This window comes from Rana temporaria, chromosome 6, assembly GCF_905171775.1.
Source record: "Rana temporaria chromosome 6, aRanTem1.1, whole genome shotgun sequence".
Taxonomy (NCBI): Eukaryota; Metazoa; Chordata; class Amphibia; order Anura; family Ranidae; genus Rana; species Rana temporaria.
In genome coordinates, this window is record NC_053494.1 from 5,420,049 (window position 1) to 5,442,395 (window position 22,347).

The 22,347-nt window shown below is 41.4% G+C and overlaps 2 protein-coding genes across 2 annotated transcripts; both read left to right on the top strand.

The window, feature by feature from the left end:
• The first annotated feature begins 114 nt into the window (after nucleotides 1–114).
• On the top strand, nucleotides 115–1,261 carry LOC120942856 (olfactory receptor 1019-like). Its single transcript, XM_040355781.1, has one exon. The coding sequence runs from the start codon at nucleotides 329–331 to the stop codon at nucleotides 1,259–1,261; it is 933 nt and encodes a 310-aa protein (XP_040211715.1). The 5' UTR covers nucleotides 115–328.
• A 49-nt stretch (nucleotides 1,262–1,310) lies between these two features.
• On the top strand, nucleotides 1,311–20,077 carry LOC120942857 (olfactory receptor 146-like). Its single transcript, XM_040355782.1, has 2 exons — nucleotides 1,311–1,320; nucleotides 19,125–20,077. Exons 1-2 carry the CDS (start codon nucleotides 1,311–1,313, stop codon nucleotides 20,075–20,077), a joined length of 963 nt encoding a protein of 320 aa, XP_040211716.1.
• The last annotated feature ends 2,270 nt before the right edge of the window (nucleotides 20,078–22,347 follow it).

Sequence of the window (22,347 nt, forward strand, 5' to 3'; positions counted from 1 at the left end):
TGGCGGAAATTCCGACAGAAAAAGTCACATCGGACTTTTGCTGTCGGAATTTCCGATCGTGTGTGCGGGGTATAAGGCTTTGGTAAAAAAAAAAATATTTTCTTTTAGTTTAGGAAAAACTTACTTTTCTGTACCTTGGATCGGAACTGAGACAACACTCGAATCCATTAGAATCCATACGTTTCCACAGTAACAAGAAACCGATTTTGGCGGAGAACCCCTAACAGATTTATTTCTTGTAATACATTTAATCTTCTTGTGAAGTTTAATAAAGAGTTGAATCACATATTATAAATTTTTGCTTTAAAAAGTGAGTAAAATTGTTGCAATGAGAAATATGACCATTTTGAATGAATTATTTCTCATTGGACTGTCTGAGCTTCCAGGTCTTCAGCTCCCTCTATTTCTCTTCTTCCTTCTCATCTACCTTCTGACATTAATCTGGAATGGTCTGATCATCGTCCTCATAGTCACCGACTCTCACCTCCATGTTCCTATGTATTTCTTTCTTGGGAACCTGGCCGGTTTGGACCTCTGTTGTTCCTCCGTCACCGTCCCGCGAATGTTATTTGACCTTCTCACCAAGAAAAGAAAGATTGCCATTACAACTTGTATAACCCAAGTCTTCTTCTTTATATTCTTTGCCATCTCTGAGGTTTTCCTGTTGGCTGTCATGTCCTATGATCGATATACCGCTATTTGTCAACCATTACATTACACACAGGTCATGAGTTGGCAAGTTTGTTTGCAGTTGGTGTCCAGTGTCTGGTGTCTCGGGTTTACCTATTCTTTAGTTCACACTCTTTATGCCTTCAAGTTAACATTTTGTGGATCAGATATTGTAGAAAGTTTCTTCTGTGACCTTCCCCAATTGTTTCAGATTTCCTGCAGTGACATCTACATCAACATTCTTCTCATCTTTGTCTTGGGTGGATTTCTTGGAGTTGGCTCTTTAATATTGACCTTCCTGTCCTATGTCTATATAGTCAAAACTGTTCTTAAAATGCAAGCTAAGGGTAAAAGGAGTAAAGTTTTCTCTACATGTACCTCTCACCTGTCAGTGGTCTTCATATTTTATTGCTCTGTTATGTTTAATTATTTTCGGCCAAGTGCTAGTGATCATTTTCCTGGTGACAAAGTGGTGGCTGTCTTTTACACGGTGATCCTCCCTCTCCTCAATCCTCTTATTTATAGTTTGAGGAGCCAGGATTTCAAAACAGCATTTCAAAGTGTTTTAAGAAAGATCTTCACACCGAAATAGAGAAAGATACAGAAGTACTCTTTATTACCTGTATAGGAAATACATTGGAATGATTACGGGTAGTGGGACTTTAAATGAAGTCAAATATCAAAATATGAAGTCAAGCGACTGGGAAAATTATGTTTAATTATATTTTTTGAACTCATATAACATTTATGGGCATACAACCTCTAAACATTAGCCTTGGAGTCATTTTAAATACAAAGGGCCAGATTCACGTAGATCTGCGGCGGCGTAACGTATCGCATTTACGTTAGGCCGCCGCAAGTTTTACGGGCTTGATTCACAAAGCACTTGCCTGTAAAGTAGCATAAATCCCCCGGCGCAAGCCCGCCTAATTCAAATGATCCGGGTAGGGGGCGTGGATCATTTAAATTAGGCGCGTTCCCGCACCAAACGTACTGCGCATGCGCCGTCCCTAAAATTTCCCGACGTGCATTGCGGTAAATGACGTCGCAAGGACGTCATTGGTTTTGACGTGAACGTAAATGGCGTCCAGCCCCATTCACGGACGACTTACGCAAACGACGTAAAATTTTCAAATTGCGACGCGGGAACGACGGCCATACTTAACATTGGATACGCCACCTAGGGGGCATGTTTATCTTCACGCCGCGTATCTCTTACGGAAACGGCGTAAATTTACTGCGACGGGCAAGCGTACGTTCGTGAATCGGCGTAACGACTCATTTGCATATTCTAGGCCGACCGCAATGGAAGCGCCACCTAGCGGCCAGCGTAAATATTGCACCCTAAGATACGACAGCGCAGGCCGTCGTATCTTAGGCATGTTTAAGTGTATCTCAGTTTGAGCATACACTTAAACATACGACGGGCTTAGATTCGGAGTTACGTCGGCGTATCTACTGATACACCGGCGTAACTCTTTGTGAATCTGGCCCTCAATACATAGTGACCCACAGTCTGATGGACCGTTGTCGTCGGTTAACCGATGAAGCTGACTGATGGTCCGTCGCGCCTACACACCATCGGTAAAAAAAACGATTGTGTCAGAACGCAGTGACGTAAAACACAACGACGTGATTAAATAACCTATGGGGCCCACACACAATCGGTTTTGACCGATGAAAACGGTCCATCAGACCGTTGTCCTCTGGTTAACCTATCGTGTGTACGAGGCCTAACAGCTGATATCATCATATACATAGAACAAGAACCTTGTTGGTCTGAAAAATTCCTTCTGTACATAAAATAGGGGAAGAAAAGGAGAAAATCAGGTAACACAAATTAATTACTGGATTGGTTAAAAACATTGGTTGGGTCATAGAGATTGATCCATGGTACTACATCCCACTATAACTATCTGCAAACATTTAGATAAACCTATATACTTTCTCTCTAGATAAATTCCATGGTTTTTGCTCCTGATGAGTGGTTATCAGGCTGTGAAACGAGTCGAGCCACCAAACTCTCTCCATCATATAATACCATGGATCCATCTTTATGACCCAACCAATGTTTTTAACCAATCCAGTAATCAATTTGCGTTACCTGATTGTCCCCTTTGCTTCCACTATTTTATGTACAGAAGGAAATTTTCAGACTAACAAGGTTCTTGTTCTATGTATATGATGATATCAGCTGTTAAGTGTATATGTATTGTAACAATGTTTATTTGACTGTGGATGACTCCAAGGCTAATGTTTAGAGGTTGTATGCCCATAAAATGTTATATGAGTTCAAAAAATATAATTAAACATAATTTTCCCAGTCAATTGACTTCATATTTTTATATTTTACTGCTGTGTGCTTCATTTAAAGTTCCACTACCCATTCTCCTCCATTTTTACCAAATGATAATAGGGATGGAGGTTGTAACGGAATGGCCCGTGACACCCAGAGACTTTTGAAGGATGCGGGGTACTCCTGTGCCAGCTGCACTAATGACTCTTGGGTCTAGGGTCATCCTATGTCCCTTTTGGGCATAGGATGACTGATAACTGATATCTCGGATTACATGAGATGGGACATTAATGATAATTCATGTATTGCAGGATCTTGGAATATTACAGGTTGCTTATTCTGACCCCCAACAGGTCAATAAGAATGTCTCATAGACTGTTGAGATGCTAATTAAGTCTGCTACTGTGGTGATGTGAATTGGAGCTTGGTTGCCAGTAAGGCTGCCTATTGTGGGATGTTTAAGTGTCTTGCTGTGATTGCATTCTGTGTCCATTGTGCTAACTAGGTCTGCTTCTACAGACCTTTTCATTGTGTGATGCTAATGACACTGTTTTGTGTGAAAAGTCTATTGATGATAAGGTGTGGAATGTGACTTGTCAACTGTGGTAATTACCTCCTCTAAATGCGGTGCCAGAATGTCTGTCTGGAAGATGGATTGGAGGGAGACCTCGTTAACCACCCATTGTGTGATGTTTTAGGTGGAGAGTTTCATTTTCCCTGTAACTACTGTAGCATGCTTGTAACTGTATAAAAACCTGAGAGTGTACCATTAAAATATTCATTCATTTTGGAACCAGTAACAGAGCTGTGTGTCTCGTTATTTCTGGGGAAAATCCAATGGGTCCTATCTGCTGGATTGTGGATTGTCGGATAAGCTGTCGTGGTTAGTGGAATGGAAGATCGTACATAGTGTTAACCCCTGACAGTTACAGAGGTAGTTACCCCTTTGGTTCTAGCCTCATTTAAAGTCCCAAATTTCAAACTGTATAAACATTGGAATGATGTTTATTTTCATTTGTATCTCTAATCAGATCTTTTTGTAGGCATTTGTCCTATCAGGTTTTTATTTTTTGCTGTGTCTTGTATTGTAATATTTTCCCACATTTCATGTCTCAAAGACACAACAGGATGTGAGTGAAAATCTCTCCAAAGACAGCAGACATCTTTTCCTAGATAGTTATCACTGAAACAGGTGTCTGTATTTCCCCCTCCTTCTGTGTCAGTGACAAGGATCACCAGGATAAATAGCAAGGGAGAGTCTACTGCAGAGACACAGACAAAGCACTATACTATGTATATGTATATCCAGGTGATTCTGGGCGGCTATCTTTGAGGGCTATGTGAAGTTTGACAGGGACCCCCATTTGTCCTACAAAAGCCTCGGTCCATGTCTTTTCCTGACTGCTCCCCTCCTCTGTGACAATTCAACAGCATGACCAGGATCACTGCCTGTCTACTTGCTGACCAGCTGCCAGTTGGGGAGTCAGTTTGGCTCCCCTGCGCGAAACGGCGTAGCTGTCCAACTTAAGGTGTATAGGGGGCGCGTGTGCCTGCTTCACGACGCCGGAGCGGATGCATGTGGCCAGCGGCTGCGATGTCCACCGGCCACCCACGATCACTCCTCAGAGAGCCAGGATGGGGATCTGTCAATGTCAACAGACAGATCTCCATTCTGTCAGGAAAGTAGAGATAGATCTGCTGTTCCTAGTGATCAGGAACAGCCATCTCTCTCTACTCCCAGTCAGTCCCATTCCCCCACCGTTAGAAACACCTCCCTAGGAAACACTTAACCTCGTAATTACCCCATAGTGTTAACCCCTTCCCTGTCAGTGACATTTATACAGTAATCAGTGGCTATTTTAGTCAATGGTCCCAAAAAAATGTCAAAAGTGTCCAATCTTTCCACCGCAATGTCGTAGTCCTGATAAAAATCGTTGCTCACCGTCATTACTAGTAAAAAAAATAATAATAATAATACAAATGCCATAGATATATCCCCTATTTCCTGATGCTATAACTTTTGCGCAAACCAATTTCTTTTTTTTATATAATATATTATATTTACCACAGAGGTGATTAAATACCACCAAAAGAAAGCTCCATTTGTGGGAAAAATAATTCCATTACTCTCTATAATGGCTAAATAAAAATGTTTTCGCATTTCAATGTAAAAAGGGGGCAATTTAAAACTTTAAATGTAATCCTGCCTAAAGCCAGACATATATGGTTAAAAATGTAGCCAGTTCAGCAGGGACTGGACAAATTTCGATCCATGTACAGTATGGGTAGGCTAATTGTACCCCAAGTCGATTCATTGATTGGCTTGGGTACAACTGTCCTGTTGCCTTAGAGCTTTAACATCTAGACATTGACTAACTGATCTCTAAAGCCAGGACTGTTGTCCTCCATTTACTCCTAGCCACAAAACTAAACATTGCCAGATTGTAGCATTCCAATACTCAACCTAGCATAGCAGATATGGTTAGAGATCTTAACCACTTAAGCCCCGGACCAATATGCTGCCTAAAGACCCAAGGTGTTTTTACAGTTCGGGACTGCGTCGCTTTAACAGACAATTGCGCGGTCGTGCGACGTGGCTCCCAAACAAAATTGGTGTCCTTTTTTCCCCACAAATAGAGCTTTCTTTTGGTGGTATTTGATCACATCTGCGGTTTTGAGTTTTTGCGCTATAAACAAAAATAGAGCAACAATTTTGAAAAAAATGCAATATTTTTTACTTTTTGCTATAATAAATATCCCCCAAAAACATATATAATTTTTTTTTCCTCAGTTTAGGCCGATACGTATTCTTCTACCTATTTTTGGTAAAAAAAATCGCAATAATCGTTTATCGGTTGGTTTGCGCAAAATTTATAGCGTTTACAAAATAGGGGATAGTTTTATTGCATTTTTTTTTTATTTTATTTTTTTTACTACTAATGGTGGCGATCAGCGATTTTTCGTGACTGCGACATTATGGCGGACACTTCGGACAATTTTGACACATTTTTGGGACCATTGTCATTTTCACAGCAAAAAATGCATTTAAATTGCATTGTTTATTGTGAAAATGACAGTTGCAGTTTGGGAGTTAAACACAGGGGGCGCTGTAACATTTAGGGTACATCTAGTGTGTGTTTACAACTGTAGGGGGGTGTGGCTGTAGGACTGACATCATCGATCGAGTCTCCCTAATAAAAGGAATCACTTGATCGATGCAGCCGCCACAGTGAAGCACGGGGAAGCCGTGTTTACATACGGCTCTCCCCGTTCTTCAGCTCCGGGGAGCGATCACGACGGGGCGGCTATAAACGAATAGCCGCGCCGTCGTCCCGGATCGCTCCCTGAGGCTTACCGACCGCCGCATGTACCGGGGGGGGGGGGGTCCCGATCGGACCCCCGACCCACATCAAGCAGAGCACGTACAGGTACGTACATGTGCCTGTCCGTGCCATTCTGCTGACGTATATGTACATGAGGAGGTCCTTAAGTGGTTAACCATCAATGCGAAACAGAGAAAATACGAGAACTAACATAGTCTATCAGAAATATATTTCCCTCTGGACTGTATGATTTCACTACCCCAATTGCACAGTTGAAGAATGATGACACCTACACCTTATGTTTTCTTCTTGATGACTGGATCTTCTTGTTTTGTTGTCATGTTGCTTTAGTGACATTTAACAGTCACTATACATTGTATATGGCTGGTTTCCTTGATTCCTTTCCCCTGTCAGGATCACTTAAGCGCTCCTGCTCCTCATTCCAGCATCCGGGTTTTGGCTGTTGCATTCTCCCTGTTTGTGTCCACCTGCTGGGTGATTGATGTGGTCAGTCACCTGTTATAACTAAGCCAAATGCTCTGTCCTTTGCTTGTGATAGCGAATGATACCTATGTTATTGGTGATCGAGCTCCCTGACTACCTGCCCTGCTTTACTAGTGTATTTCCATGTGTATGACTTCAGACCAGATTAATGGACTATTCCCTGATCTCAGCCTCATGTTTTCTTCTTGATGACTGGATCTTCTTGTTTTGTTGTCATGTTGCTTTAGTGATTTTTGACAGTCACTATCCATTGTATATGGCTGGTTTCCTTTATTCCTTTCCCCTGTCAGGATCACTTAAGCGCTCCTGCTCCTCATCAAGGAAGAGCTGCACTCCCATCTAGCCAATCTTGTGTAGACTTGAACAAAGTCTCATAGACCCTATGATTGAGCTCCAGTGGGCAGAGCAAAACATGTCAGGGGGCTTGGTGGAGACTCATGGGCTGAGACTGTTTTCAAGTCTATTCTAAATTGGCTGGATGGGAGTGTGATTGGGAGTTTGGCACTGCTTTGATTTTATACATGGATCACTTTGGATAATCACTTTTGTCATCCTGCACATTTCTCCCTGGTGACCACGGGAATTTACCTTCCCCAGTTTGTGCAGCGTTAAAAATCTAGAACCAAGGTAACTGCAACTTTTTGTTTGTCTTGGCATTCTTGCTATGACTTTGTCTCTCACAAAGCTTTGTGTAACGGAATGACCCGTGACACCCAGAGACTTTTGAAGGATGGGGGGTACTCCTGTGCCAGCGCCACTAATGACTCTTGGGTCTAGGGTCACCATGTGCCCCTTTTTGGGCATAGGATGACTGATAAATGATAATTCATGTTTTGTAGGATATCTTGGAATATTACAAGTTGTTAAAGTCTGACTCCAAATGGAGTGTTTTCATTCAATGGGGGGACACATGCTTTTGAGGTGTTAATTGCATCTGCTCCTGGACATTCCATTGTGAGATGCTAATTAAGTCTGTAAAGGTCAGATGTCTAGCTTTTAGGTGTTAATTCAGCCTGGCTCCTAAGACCTCTCATTATGTATGCTAATAACACTGTTTGGTGTGAAAAGTATAAGATGTGGAATGTGACTTGTCAACTGTAGTAATAAGGTCATGTTAATTATGTCAGACCGGTGCCAAAACGTCTGACATAGGAATGTGTATTATGCAGGTGAATCACTTATTGTCGGAGACGGAATGTCTGGGGGAAAATTAACTCCTCTGAATGTCATTATCTAAAAGAATGTGATTGAAGCCCCATTGTGTGATGTGTGGGTGGAGTGTGTCTTTGTTCCTTTGATTACTGTAACATGCCTGTACTGTATATAAGAGAGCAAACCATTAAAGCATTGGTTCCATCATTTTACTCAGAACACAGAGCGTATGTCTCGTCTTTCTGAGGGAATTCTTATGGATCGTGTCTGCTGGCTTGTCGGGCTGTCGGATAAGCTGTTGTGGGTTGATGGAATGGAATATCGTAAACGGTGGTGACCGTTACACTTTGTAACCTACATTTTTGTGATTACTGATATATCCACTAGATGACTTGCTTCTTGGTTTCCTTTATGTTTTTGATTTTACAAACTCAATAAAGAACTAATAAAACAAAACATTTGCCATAGTCATTTCCATTTACAAAGCTGTTCTGTGCAATTCACCTGCTCTTTACTAAAATAAAAAATACTAGACTTTGCATTTAATTGGAAATTAGGAAATAATTTATATCACTGTATTTGAAACACCCAACATAATCTCCAGGAATCAAGTGGAGAAAAGACCTTCCTAAAATTGTGATTGGTGCCCTTTTTTTTTTGCCTTCTCTGTGCGTATTTTATTTTACTATGTTTTATTATTGAAACAGAGGAGGAAAATTGGGAGGGGGTTATCACGATGCTTACAAATCATAATGGAAACCGCATATATAGATAAAAAGAGTATGGAAGTTTAATGGAGACAAGATTAAAAACCAAACAAAATCATTTGTTGGACAATGTTTAACATTTTGTTATGATGGTGGTCAATTGAACAGAAATAGGACTTTTGGTCCCCAAAACCAAAAAGACCAAGAAAGCAGGGGAAGTTGGATTATTAGGGTACTGTGTGTGATGGACGCTGGGTCCCAGGACATTCGCTGCTTCATCGAGCACTGAGTACGTTCACCTCTCTTCCCATGTACCTGTCACTTGGCCGACACCTGAGCCCTGCTGACTTAGGGGAAACCCCCCTTTCGTCTCGTTACTTCCAGGCTACCAATTGTCTACCACTTTACCTGGCTCCATCGGGATAGATTGTACTTGACCCCTTACTTCGCTGGCAGCAATTGCTGCCATCTGTAACTATTTGCCATGTGCTAAAGCACCAGTCTAAGTTGGCTCCCCTGTCCTGGGACCTCCTACCTTTGCTCCTTACCTTGACAGGTATATCAGTTCACTACCCCTTTCCCCCTATTTCTTTCCCCTTCCTTTCTTCCCCTTCCCCCCCTTTCTTTCCCTCTCTGTCTCTATCCCTTCCCTCTTACCCGTCCCCCTTCTTCTTCTCATTCCCCTTTTTCCCCCCTCTTCCATCCCTTCCACCTGCCTTCCCCCCTTTCTTCCTCCCTTCCCTCTTTGTTTCAGGCATGTCAACTTCCCCCTCCCCTCCCTCTCCCCTCCTCCCCCTTCCTTTCCCTCGTCCCCTCCTCTTCCCCTCCTCTTCCCCTTCCCCCCCTTCCCCATCCCCCTTCCTTTCCTTTGCCCCCAGCCAGCCCACCTTCCTCCCCTCCCCTCTTCCTCCTCTCCCCCTCTCTTTTCCACCCTTCCCCTTCTCCCCCCCTTTCCTCCCTTTCTTCCCTCTCCTTCCCTTTCCATCCCCCCTCTGCCCCTCCTTGCCCCCTTCCCCCTCTTCCCCCCCTTTATATCCAATAAAGATGGAATGGACAATTCCTAAGATGAGGTTGCCCTCCGTCTCTGGATTTTATTATGCTTTTTGCCAACTGCTTAACTTTATACCATGTGTTGGTCCTTCTCTACACCATCAACACTTTTTATTTTACACTTTATCAAATTCAAGAAAGATCTATTAGTAAAATAAAGGTTATAAAAGATGATAATTTATTAAGGGACAAAGTATGTGTCACTGAGGAGTAAATTAACTTGGTTGACGCTTCATTTTCTGTAGAGATTTAATTTCTTGAGGATTTTGTATGTTAATTTAATCTCAAATGAACACAGAGTCAATACGCTCTCCTGTGTGCTCCAGAGATATCAGGGGGAATTTCTGCATTATAAATGTACAGTATGTGCCAAATAAAACTGTTCTGTGACCAAAATGTCACATTGCTTTTTTTATTGCACTAATTTAACTTTCTTCAGCAAATTGTCTCCACCACCGAATTGATCCTTCCAGTGCTGACTCCTCAATCCCCTTCTATGAGAATCTTCTTTTGAATCATTTAAACAAATCTGGACTAGTAACTAAAACAAGGAAACTTCTTCATTTTTTTTCAAATCTGGCAATTCACAGATATTATTTCCTTCTTTTTTTTTTTTCTGTGTTTTACAGGTATGGTTACTTTCAGTTATTATTTCATTTGTAAAATCCAGTTCATCCTAATCAATGTTATCTGATATTTTTTTGTTTCTTTTTTTTTTTAACTGGTTTTGCATAGTATACAGTATGTCCGAATAGTAAAAAATGGCTGCAAAATCCATCCAAAATTTTTATTACAGCAAAACTCTTTCATGATACTTTCACTTGAAACTCTGACCAGATTGATTTATTTTGTCTTAATTTAGATCAGTGGTCTCCAAACGGCGGCCCGAGGGCCGACGGAGGCCCGTTGCTTGCCTTTATCCGTCCCAATGATACAAAACACTATTCTGCCATCCGACACCGACAATGGAGCACCATTTCTCCCACTGACATCACTAATGGGGCACTATTCCTCCCTATGATACCAGCAATGGGGCACTATTCCTCCCTATGATACCAGCAATGGGGCACTATTCCTCCCCCTAATACCAGATGTTTACTCCCACTGATGCCAGGAACATTTTCACTCCCGCTGGCCAAAGTCCGGCCCTCCAAGAGTCTGAAGGAGAATTAACCGGCCCTTTGTTTAGAATGTTTGGAGACCCCTGATTTAGATAATAGATATTATTATTATTATTATTATTATTATTATTATTATTAATATTATTATTATGAATTTATATAGTACCAACAGTTTGTGCAGTGCTTTACAATCTACAATCCATTCCAATTGAATAAAATGCAAGGCTTAAGAGTGTCCTGGCTCATAAGAGCTCGTAAAAGGTAAAAAGGATACCCAAAGACCCTTTAACCACTTCAATACCGGACACTTTCACCCCATTCCTGCCCAGACCAATTTTCAGCTTTCAGTGCTGTCACACGTTGAATGACAATTGCGTGGTCATGCAACACTGTACATTGTTTATATATTTTTTTCCCACAGATAGAGTTTCCTTTTGATGGCATTTGATTACCTCTGGATTTTTTATTTTTTGTTAAATAAATTTAAAAAAGACAGACATTTTTGAAGAAAAAATAAGTTTTTCTGCGTTTATGTTATACATTTTTTTAACCACTTGACCACCGGGCACTTAAACCCCTTAATAACCAGACCAATTTTCAGCTTTCGGTGCTCTCACATTTTGAATGACAATTACTCAGTCATACAACACTGTACCCAAATTAAATCCTTTTTCCCACAAATGGAGCTTTCTTTTGGTGGTATTTAATCACCGTTGGGTTTTTTATTTTTTTGCGCTATAAAAGAAAAAAGACTGAAAATTCTGTAAAAAAAATAATTTTTCTTTGTTTCTGTTATACAATTTTGCAAATTTTTAATTTTTCTTCATAAATTTTGGCCAAAATGTATACTGCTACATATCTTTGGTAAAAATAAGAACAAATTGGTGGATATTATTTGGTCTTTGTGAAAGTTATAGAGTCAACAAGCTATGGTGCCAATATATGAAAATTGATCACACCTTGAAACCCTAAGGCCCCGTACAGACGACCGAACATGTTTGCTGAAACTGGTCCGCGGACCAGTTTCAGCAGACATGTTCGGTCGTCTGTACAGCCGAGCGGACAGGATTCCAGTGGACATTTGCCTGCCGGGCCTTTTTCGAGCGGGCAAATATTTCTAAACTTGTTTAGAAACATGCCCGCTGGAATCCTGTCCGTCGGACATGTTCGGTCGTCTGTACAGACTTACCGTACATGTCCGACCTGCCGCCATCCCTCGCATGCGTCGAATGACTTTGACGCATGCATGGAAGCAATGACCTTTCAGCGTCGCGCACGTCGCCGTGTCGACGGCGCGGACACGTCACCGCGCTGTCTGTCCACGCGGATTTCGGTTCGATGGTGTGTACAACCATCAGACCGAAATCTCCCAGCGGACATGTCCGATGAAAACGGTCCGGCGGACCATTTTCATCGGACTGTCCGCTGGTGTGTACGAGGCCTAACATGCCAGAAAAGTACAAATTCCCCACCAAATGACCCCTTTTTTGAAGGAAGAAATTCCAAGGTATTTAGAAAGAGGCATGGTGAGTTTTTTGAAGTTGTCGTTTTTTCCCACAATTCTTTGCAAAATCAAGATTTTTTTTTTTTTGTGAGACTTTTACACAGCGTGGCCACATACAGAGGCCCAACATGCAGGGAGCACCTTCACATGTGTGAGACTTTTACACGGCGTGGCCACATACAGAGGCCCAACATGCAGGGAGCGCCATCAGGCGTTCTGGAGCACCCAGACCAATTCTGACATTCTTCGCCTACATGTAAAATAATCATTTATTTGCTTGAAAGTAACATAGAACCCCAAAATATTATATATATTTTTTAGCAAAGACCCTAGAGAATACAATGGCGGTTGTTGCAACTTTTTATCGAGCACGGTATTTGCACAGCAATTTTTCGAACACGTTTTTTCTGGAAATATAACTGTTTTGAGCTTTTAAAAAAAAAAAAACATTAAAGTTAGCCCAATGTTTTTGCATAATATGAAAGATGAAGTTACGCCGAGTAAATAGATACCCAACATGTCACCCTTCAAAATTACACACGCTTGTGGAATGGCGCCAAACTTTGCTACTTAAAAATCCCCAGAGGTGACGTTTTAAATATTTTTACTGGTAACATCTTTTTAGTTGGAGAAGAGGTCTAGGGCCAAAATTATTGCTCTCGCTCTAACGTTCGCAGCGATACCTCACATGTGTGGTTTGAACACTGTTTTCATATGTAGGCGGGACTTACGTGCGCATTCGCTTCTGTATACGAGCACACGGCAACAGGGGTGCTTTAAAAAAAAAAAATTATTGTTCATTTTACTTTATTTATTTTAGTTTGACACCTTTTTCCCCAAACATAAATGTTTTGATCACTTTTCTTCCTATTACAAGGAATGTTAACATCCCTTGTAATAGGAATATAGCATGACAGGTCCTCTTTACAGTGAGATATGGGGTCAATAAGACCCCACATCTCACCTCTAGGCTGGGAAGCCTGAAATAAAAAAATTGAAAAAACGATCCTGGCTTCGATCGTAGCGGTGAGTCGGTAGAAGCACTGGAGGGCGATGGGAGGGGGGGTTGTCCCCTTTCGCCTCCTGTAAGAACGATCAAGAGGTGGAACAGCTGCCATGATAATTTTTATGGTGTAGAGAATCGCCAGCTGAAAAAGAGGATATCTGAATGATGCCTGTAGCTGCACCCATCATTCAGATATCCCTTGCACAAATTCAAGGACGTCATATGACAGACCGGCGGCCAGGAAGTGGTTAAAACGCATTTTTTTCCAGAGTATTTTCCGATTATTGCAGAATATTTTCCGGGTATTGCAGAGTATTGGTCGGGTATTTCAGAGTATTGGTCGGGTATTTCAGAGTATTGGTCGTGTATTGCAGAGTATTGGTCGGGTATTTCAGAGTATTGGTCGGGTATTTCAGAGTATTGGTCGGGTGTTTCAGAGTATTGGTGGGGTATTGCAGAGTATTGGCCGGGGTATTGCAGAGTATTGGCCGGGGTATTGCAGAGTATTGGCCGGGGTATTGCAGAGTATTGGTCGGGTATTGCAGAGTATTGGCCGGGGTATTGCAGAGTATTGGCCGGGGTATTGCAGAGTATTGGCCGGGGTATTGCAGAGTATTGGTCGGGTATTGCAGAGTATTGGCCGGGGTATTGCAGAGTATTGGCCGGGGTATTGCAGAGTATTGGCAGGGGTATTGCAGAGTATTGGCAGGGGTATTGTACAGTATTGCAGGGGGTATTGCAGAGTATTGCAGGGAAGGAAGAGTATTGCACAGGGTATTGCAGGGATGGCTGAGCAGGGATGGCTGGATCTGTGACTGCAATTGTCACAGATCCAGCCCACGGCGCTGCTGACACCCGCTCTCTCCTCTCACACTGTACTGATCATCAAATGACGCCGGTTTGTTTACATGTGATCGCTCCGTCATCTGATGGGCACTGATTGACATCTGTGGTGGGCACCACTGATGGGGGCTCTGCTGATAATCAATGCATGGATTATCAGCACAGACCCCCCCTGTCAGGAGAGCCGCTGATCGGCTCTCCTCTGCTCATGCCTTGTCAGCACAAACTGAGGAAAGTCGATTACCAGCACATCCTGGTTACCGCTGTGATCAGTTGTGATTGGTCACAGCTGATCACGTGGTAAAGAGCCTATGTCATAGGCTCTTTACCAAGATTGGAGAGAGTGACACACTGCACAACAGATTGCGGCTTATCCTGCTGGAACGTCATATGATGCCCATGATGCTTAAACTGTTTTTAACTAGATTTTAGTGTAATTATATTCCCCGTGTGGTTTGTTTGCCTTACTTTGGGATGATGGGCTCACATGTCATGGCTAATCGATTGCCCTATGTTCATATATTGCTGCAGCTAACTTGCCCCTATTTGCTAAAGGGACAGGCGTCGTCTTGTTCCAGGTCACACAGCGTCCAATGAATGGCTCACCATTTCCTTTTTTGTTGCATCACAAATGTGGGCGTACTAATGTGATTAGATTGCATGGTGACCTCTCTGTTAATTGCTCAGCCTGTTTGTGTCTGTGTCAGATCTAATTACTGTGTAGCTCTCAACTACAGAACACTAGACTGAGAGACCAAGGGGCTGTGGGATATGTAGTTTCTTTGCAGTTAGTGTCAGTTCTCACACTACAGACAGATGTCATGCATTAACTTGATCACTGCCATGCCCCATGATGCCCATGATGCTTTAACAGTTTTTAACTAGATTTAAGTGTAATTAAATTCCCGGAGTGGTTTGTTTGCCTTACTTTGGGATGATGGGCTAAATGTCATGTCTGCAGAGTGTAGTGTCACGACTAATCGATTGCCCTATGTTCATATATTGCTGCAGCTAACTTGCCCCTATTTGCTAAAGGGACAGGCATCGTCTTGTTCCAGGTCACACAGCGTCCAATGCATGGCTCACCATTTCCTTTTTTTGTTGCATCACGAATGTGGGCGTAATAATTTGATTCAATTGCATATTGACCTCTTTGTTAATTGCTCAGCCTGTCTGTGTCTGTGTCAGATCTAATTACTGTGCAGCTCTCACCTACAGAACACTAGACTGAGAGAACCAGGGATTGTAGGATATATAATTTTTTTGCAGTTAGTGTCAGTTCTCACACTACAGACAGATGTCATGCATTAACTTCATCATTGCCATGCCACATGCCTTATGTTTGAACACAAACCAAAACTTCTGACACCTGAACTTATTCTACGATAGGCTGTGTTTAAAGGGCAACAACTGATACACGATCAATGCCTCTCAACGTAGAAGAAAAACACAAAATGCAGGTAGGAAGGTTCATAATGCATTTAAATGCTGGGTTGCTAATCTGTAACACTCATTTGAACCGTGCTTATTCCAGATCTATGTGTTGCCGTATCTTTAGCAAACTTTGAAGTAAATCTAAACCCTAACTGGAAAACATGTATATTTCTGTATGCACTGCGTATAATTGTCATTTTCTTCTAAAATCCTTGGTTTCACTTTCTTAATTTGTTTTTTAATGCTAGTGCTATTGATTTACTCCAGCCTCATAGATACTTCCTGTCTACACCTAACAATACTTTAGATCTTTTTTTGGTCTCTATCGGCTTGGACTTTGGCGCAAATTCGAATAATAATTTATTTCTGGTAAAACCCGATTCTGATATTGTGATGAATAAATTGTTATTTGTTTGATAGACAACTGATTAAATTACATTCTGAGCATCCTTCAGTAAGTTCAATGTTACAGTCAATATCTGAGAATTCTGGTGAATAATTTGAACACTAAATAGCTTGATAAAAAAAGAAAATATGTCATCTTTGCTGCACACAAATTTGGTCAATATCCCAACTCTTGCTTCTAGAATTTCTCTACTCAATATGTTAAATTATAATAAATGAAGTCTCCATTTGAGTTGCAGGAAAAAAAATAATGACATTTTAAGTTCTTATTTGCCTTTCTGAACATGAAAAAACAAACTTTTACAATTTTCTAAATCCATATCCATGTTTGTTATTTTTTCAGAGTTTTAGACAATTGACAGCTGAAATAACATTTTGATCCTTCCATCCTCAGTAACTTTGGGATTTGTCTAATCTCTGATATTTCTTATTTAGAAAAAAAAAGTGATACATGCATTATCCTTATCTAACTTAGTTTAACCACATTTGCCGACGGCGCACCGTCATTATACGTCCACAAGGTGGCTCTGCTGGGCGAGAGCACGTAATATGACGTCCTCTCTCCCGCGCGCCCCCGACTCCCGTGCGTGTGCCCGGCGGGCGCGATCGCCGCCGGGCACACGCGATCGCTCGGTACAGAGCGGGGACCGGGAGCTGTGTGTGTAAACACACAGCTCCCGGTCCTGTCAGCAGGGGAAATGCTGATCTTCGGTTCATACAATGTATGAACCAAGGATCAGTCTTTCCCCTAGTGAGGCCACCCCCCCCCCACAGTAAGAACACACCCAGGCATACTTAACCCCTTCCCCGCCCCCTAGTGTCAGCCCCTTCACTGCCAGTGGCATTTTTATAGTAATCCAATGCATTTTTATAGCACTGATCGCTATAAAAATGCCAATGGTCCCAAAAATGTGTCAAAAGTGTCCGAAGTGTCCGCCATAATGTCGCAGTACCGGAAAAAAAAATCGCTGATCGCCGCCATTACTAGTAAAAAAAATATAATAAAAATGACATAAAAATACCCCCTATTTTGTAAACGCTATAACTTTTGCGCAAACCAATCAATAAACGCCTATTGCGATTTTTTTTTACGAAAAATATGTAGAAGAAAACGTATCGGCCTAAACTGAGGAAAAAAAATGTTTTTTTATATATTTTTGGGGGATATTTATTATAGCAAAATGTAAAAAATATTCATTTTTTTCAAAATTGTCGCTCTATTTTTGTTTATAGCGCAAAAACTAAAAACCGCAGAGGTGATCAAATACCACCAAAAGAAAGCTCTATTTGTGGGGAAAAAAGGACGCCAATTTTGTTTGGGAGCCACGTCACACGACCGCGCAATTGTCTGTTAAAGCGACGCAGTCCCGAATCACAAAAAGTACTCTGGTCTTTGGGCAGCAATATGGTCCGGGGGGTAAGTGGTTAAATGGTAACTTCACTTTCGTGGAAAAAAATATAGCAGATAAAAAAATATAATATAGATTTTTAATTGGTACACAAGCCATGTTGGATTTAATGTTATTAACCAGTTAACGACCGGCTCACAAACTTATGCAAGGAAAGACGGGATGGACAGCCGCACTCCAAGAAAAACCATAAGGTTTTCTTTATTGTAAAAAAAGGATAAAAAATGCACTACAAAATAAGCAGAACACAGGGAAAACAGCCTACGCGTTTCACACTCCAATTAGTGCTTAGTCATGACATGTTTTGTGTTCTGCTTGTTTTGTAGTGCATTTTTTATCAATTTGTTTACAATAAAGACAACCTTATGGTTTTTCTTGGAGTGCGGCTGTCCATCCCATCTTTCCTTATATCAATTGCTTCGTGCATTGCCAGCACCCTTGATTTCCTGAACTGCTGCTGATTTTCCCAACAAATCCACCTGGAGCGGTTACTCCCTTTCCTTCACAAACGTATACATTGGCAGAATGGCACAGCTGGGCAAAATGACCGTGCCTGTGCCCTTGCCACAAGCTCCGTGACAGTGCCCACGGGACCCCCGGACTCAATGTCTGCTGGTGTCCCGCGATCGGGTCACAGAGCTGCAGAATGGGGAGAGGCCAGTGTAATCAAGCATCTCCGCATTCTGCCCAGTGACACTGGCACTAATCGTCTGCTCCCTCTTATTGGGAGCAGCCATCAGTGATGTGTAACTCGTAGCCACGCCCCCTAATAGTTAGAATAACTCCCTAGGACACACTTAACCCCTTCCCTGCCCCCAGTGGTTAACCCCTTCACTGCTAGTCACCTTTATACAGTTATCAGTGCATTTTTATAGCACTGATCGCTGTGTAAATGTGAATGGTCCCAAAAATAGAGACACGAGTGTCAAATGTGTCCGCCATAATGTCACAGTGACAATAAAAATCACTGATCACCCTCATTACTAGGAAAAAAAATTATATTAATAAAAATTACATAAAACTATCCCCTATTTTGTAGATGCTATAACTTTTGCGCAAACCAATCAATAAACGCTTATTGCGATTTTTTTACCAAAAATTTGTAGAAGAATACGTATCGGCCTAAACTGAGGAAACAAATTTTTTTTTAGATATTTTTGGGGGATATTTATTACAGCAAAAAGTAAAAAAATATTGCTTTTTTCAAAATTGTCGCTCTATTTTTGTTTATAGCGCAAGAAATAAAAACCGGCAGAGGTAATCAAATACCACCAAAAGAAAGCTCTATTTGTGGGGAAAGAAGGACGCCAATTTTGTTTGGGAGCCACGTCGCACGACCGCGCAATTGTCAGTTAAAGCGATGCAGTGCCGAATCGCAAAAAGTGGCCTGGTCATTTGGCCGCCAAATGGTTTGGGGCTGAAGTGGTTAAAGATTACCTTTACATTTTGATCTTCAGTGCTGTAAATTTATGTAAATTTCAATGTCATACGGCAACCCGGAGGTGCTCAGCAAGCAGTTGCTGTATTTCCTGCCTCTGTGATTGACTCGCAGATTTTCCCAGAAGTCTACAGTTAGATACAAGTAAACGTTTAGGCGTACCCTGCAAATCCCCGAAACATTCGTTGATCACCCTGAGGTTTTTTTTTTTTTCTCAATAAATGTGGAGCTTAGCTTTTCTTTAACTTTTTCCTTTTCATAAGTAAGTAAAAATATTCCAATGGGGAATCAGACAATATATACTGAGTTTTTTCTCTCCGGAATGTCTGACCTTCCAACCCTTCAGCTCCCGCTCTTCCTTTTCTTCCTTCTCATCTACCTTCTGACATTAATAGGGAATTTTCTCATCATCGTCCTCATTGTGACTGACTCTCGCCTCCACGTTCCTATGTATTTCTTCCTCGGGAACCTGGCTGGATTGGACCTCTGTTGTTCTTCGGTCACCGTCCCACAAATGTTATTTGACCTTCTCACCAGGAGGAGAATGCGTACAGTAACAGCTTGTATGGCTCAAGTTTTCTTCTTTATGTCCTTTGCCGGTTGTGAGGTGTTTCTGTTGTCCACCATGTCCTATGATCGATATGTCGCCATTTGTCAGCCGTTACATTACACACAGGTCATGCAGTGGAAAGTGTGTGTACAATTTGTCTCCATTGTGTGGTGTATCAGTTTTACCAATTCCTTAGTTCACACAGTTTATGCCTTGAAATTAAAATTTTGCAGGTCACAAATCATCAAAAACTTCTTCTGTGACTTGCCCCAGTTATTTCAGATCTCTTGTAATGACATACACATGAATATCATGCTCCTTCTTCTCTTTGGTGTCTTCCTTGGAGTGGTGTCTTTAATAACGATCCTCCTGTCCTACGTCTCTATCTTTAACACTGTCTTGAAAATGAAAGTTAAAGACAACAAAACAAAAGTCTTCTCTACATGCACCTCTCACCTGACAGTGGTCTTTCTATTTTATATCTCTGTTGTGCTTAATTATTTCACTCCAGGTTTTAGTTATAATTTTACCAGTTACAAAGTGGTGTCTGTTTTTTACACAGTGATCCTTCCTCTCCTCAATCCTATGATTTACAGTCTGAGGAGCCAGGATTTCAGAGTGGCATTTCAAAATATTTCAAGGAAAATCATCTCCAATCTAACATAGAATTTATACAAACGAAATCTTACCTATAGTGGAGTAAAAAAAATTATAAGTGAATACAGCGCTATTAAATAAAAATATATAAGAAATATATAAGAAATAAAAACCACAAAAATAACCAAACAATAATCGCTGCATATAGAACGGTGAACTAAACCAATAAAACTGAATAAAATAGGTATATGCGCTAATATTAACTATAGTGGTTAACAATGTACAGCTAGGCCTGGATTCACGTAGAACCGCGTATCTTTGTGCGGGCGTAACGTATCCAATTTACGTTACGCCTCCACAGCTTTGACAGGCAAAGTGCCGTATTCTCAAACCAAAGTTGCGGCGGCGTAGCGTAAATAGTGTTAGATGTGGGCGTGTGTTATGTAAATTTAATGTGACCCCACGTAAATGACGCTTTTTACGAACAGCGCATGCGCCGTCCGTGAAAGTATCCCAGTGCTCCAAATTAACCCGCAGGACGCCCAGCCCTATTCGCGAAGATTTTCAAAATTCGACGTGGGAACGACGTCCATACTTAACATTGGTACGCCTCATGTACGCCTCATATAGCAGGGGTAACTTTACGCCGGGAAAAGCCTAACGTAAACGGCGTATCTGTACTGCGTCGGCCGGGCGTATGTTCGTGAATTCGCGTATCTTGCTGATTTACATATTTATAGGCGTAAATCAGCGTACACGCCCCTAGCGGCCAGCGTAAATATGCAGTTAAGATACGATGGCGTAAGAGACTTACGCCGGTCGGATCTAATACAAATCTATGCGTAACTGATTCTAAGAATCAGGCGCATAGATACGACGGCTCAGACTCAGAGTTACGACGGCGTATCTGGAGATACGCCGGCGTAACTCGTACGAGAATCCGGGCCCAAGAGTGTAAAACCTAGTCCAGGTAGGTAAACAGTAAACACATAGAACCAGTGAAATACAAATAAGGTTGCCAAAAAACAATATGTACAATCAGTCCCAGTGCAAATCCTACGAAACAAACGTGCAGCACACCCCCGCAGTAATACTGTGTAGGGCTGAGAGATTCCTCTGCGCTTCCTATGACTGTCTCAGGCACACGTGTAAGATCTTCAAACCAGCACAGCTCGTAGGGAACAGAGGGGAGAAAAAACAAAAACCAAACTCATGGTGCAATACTGTGTAACCAAGCAGGAGACAAAGACTAAGCTGTTTGTATGCACACTCACGAATCGGCGGAAAAAAGGAAAGCAACTTCTACTGCCGCTCAGTTTGATGATCTCTTCATACGGATAACATCCATCGATCCCATCACTTGGCTCCTCCCCCCACGCGTTACGTCACTAGACACGTGACTTAGTCCAAAGCTAACTTATTATCAATGCATATGAAATAACATAAATAACTTGCCATTTTAGAATCTGTAAGGCCCCTTTCACACAAAGGGTCTAATTGGGTCCACCTGTCAGTTTTTCAGGTGGACCTGATCAGTAGACATGTGCATTCGTTTTCGTCCGAATGCTTTTTCGTCCAATTTTCGAGTTTGTTTTAACAAACAATTTACGAACGCTCACAATACGAAATCTGAAAGATCCGATATAAAAAATGCTTTATTTTCGTTTATTTGCTACAACAGTTCGATATATATAGAAGATTGGACATGACGGTTGAATGTGCCTAACCCAACTCTATCAGTCCAAGATTATTCGTCATCGAGAGAAAAGATTCGACGAAGCAGCTAAAAACATACAAAAATAATATCAAAAACATATATAGCCTGTGAATGGTTATAAAATGATAAAACAGTGCTAATAGCTAATAGCTAAAAACATACGATCGCCACGAACGGACATTTATGGTCAAATGCTCCGCCCATAGGCTATAGAAGAATTCTAATGTTGGTTGACTAGTAATAATAATTAATAAATATAATTATTACTAGTGTCATAATACAACATTAGAATTCTTCTATAGCTTGTGGGCAGAGAATTCGACTGGAAATGTACGATCGCGGCGTTGTTTAGTTTAGCTGCTTCGTCAAATCTTCTTAGAACATCCGACAGACACCATAAGCCTTCAATGACAGATTCAAACTTAATTCATTCGGATCTTCGGACTAATGCATTTTTTAACAAAACAAAATAGATAAAAAATGAATTTCTGAAGTAACTAAATAATTTTATTTTTTGGACGAAAATGAAATTCTGAAATTAAATATTTCAGTGTGCACATGTCTACTGATCAGACCCTTCATTCACCCCTATGGAACAGCAGGCGTAAACAGATTTGTGTCC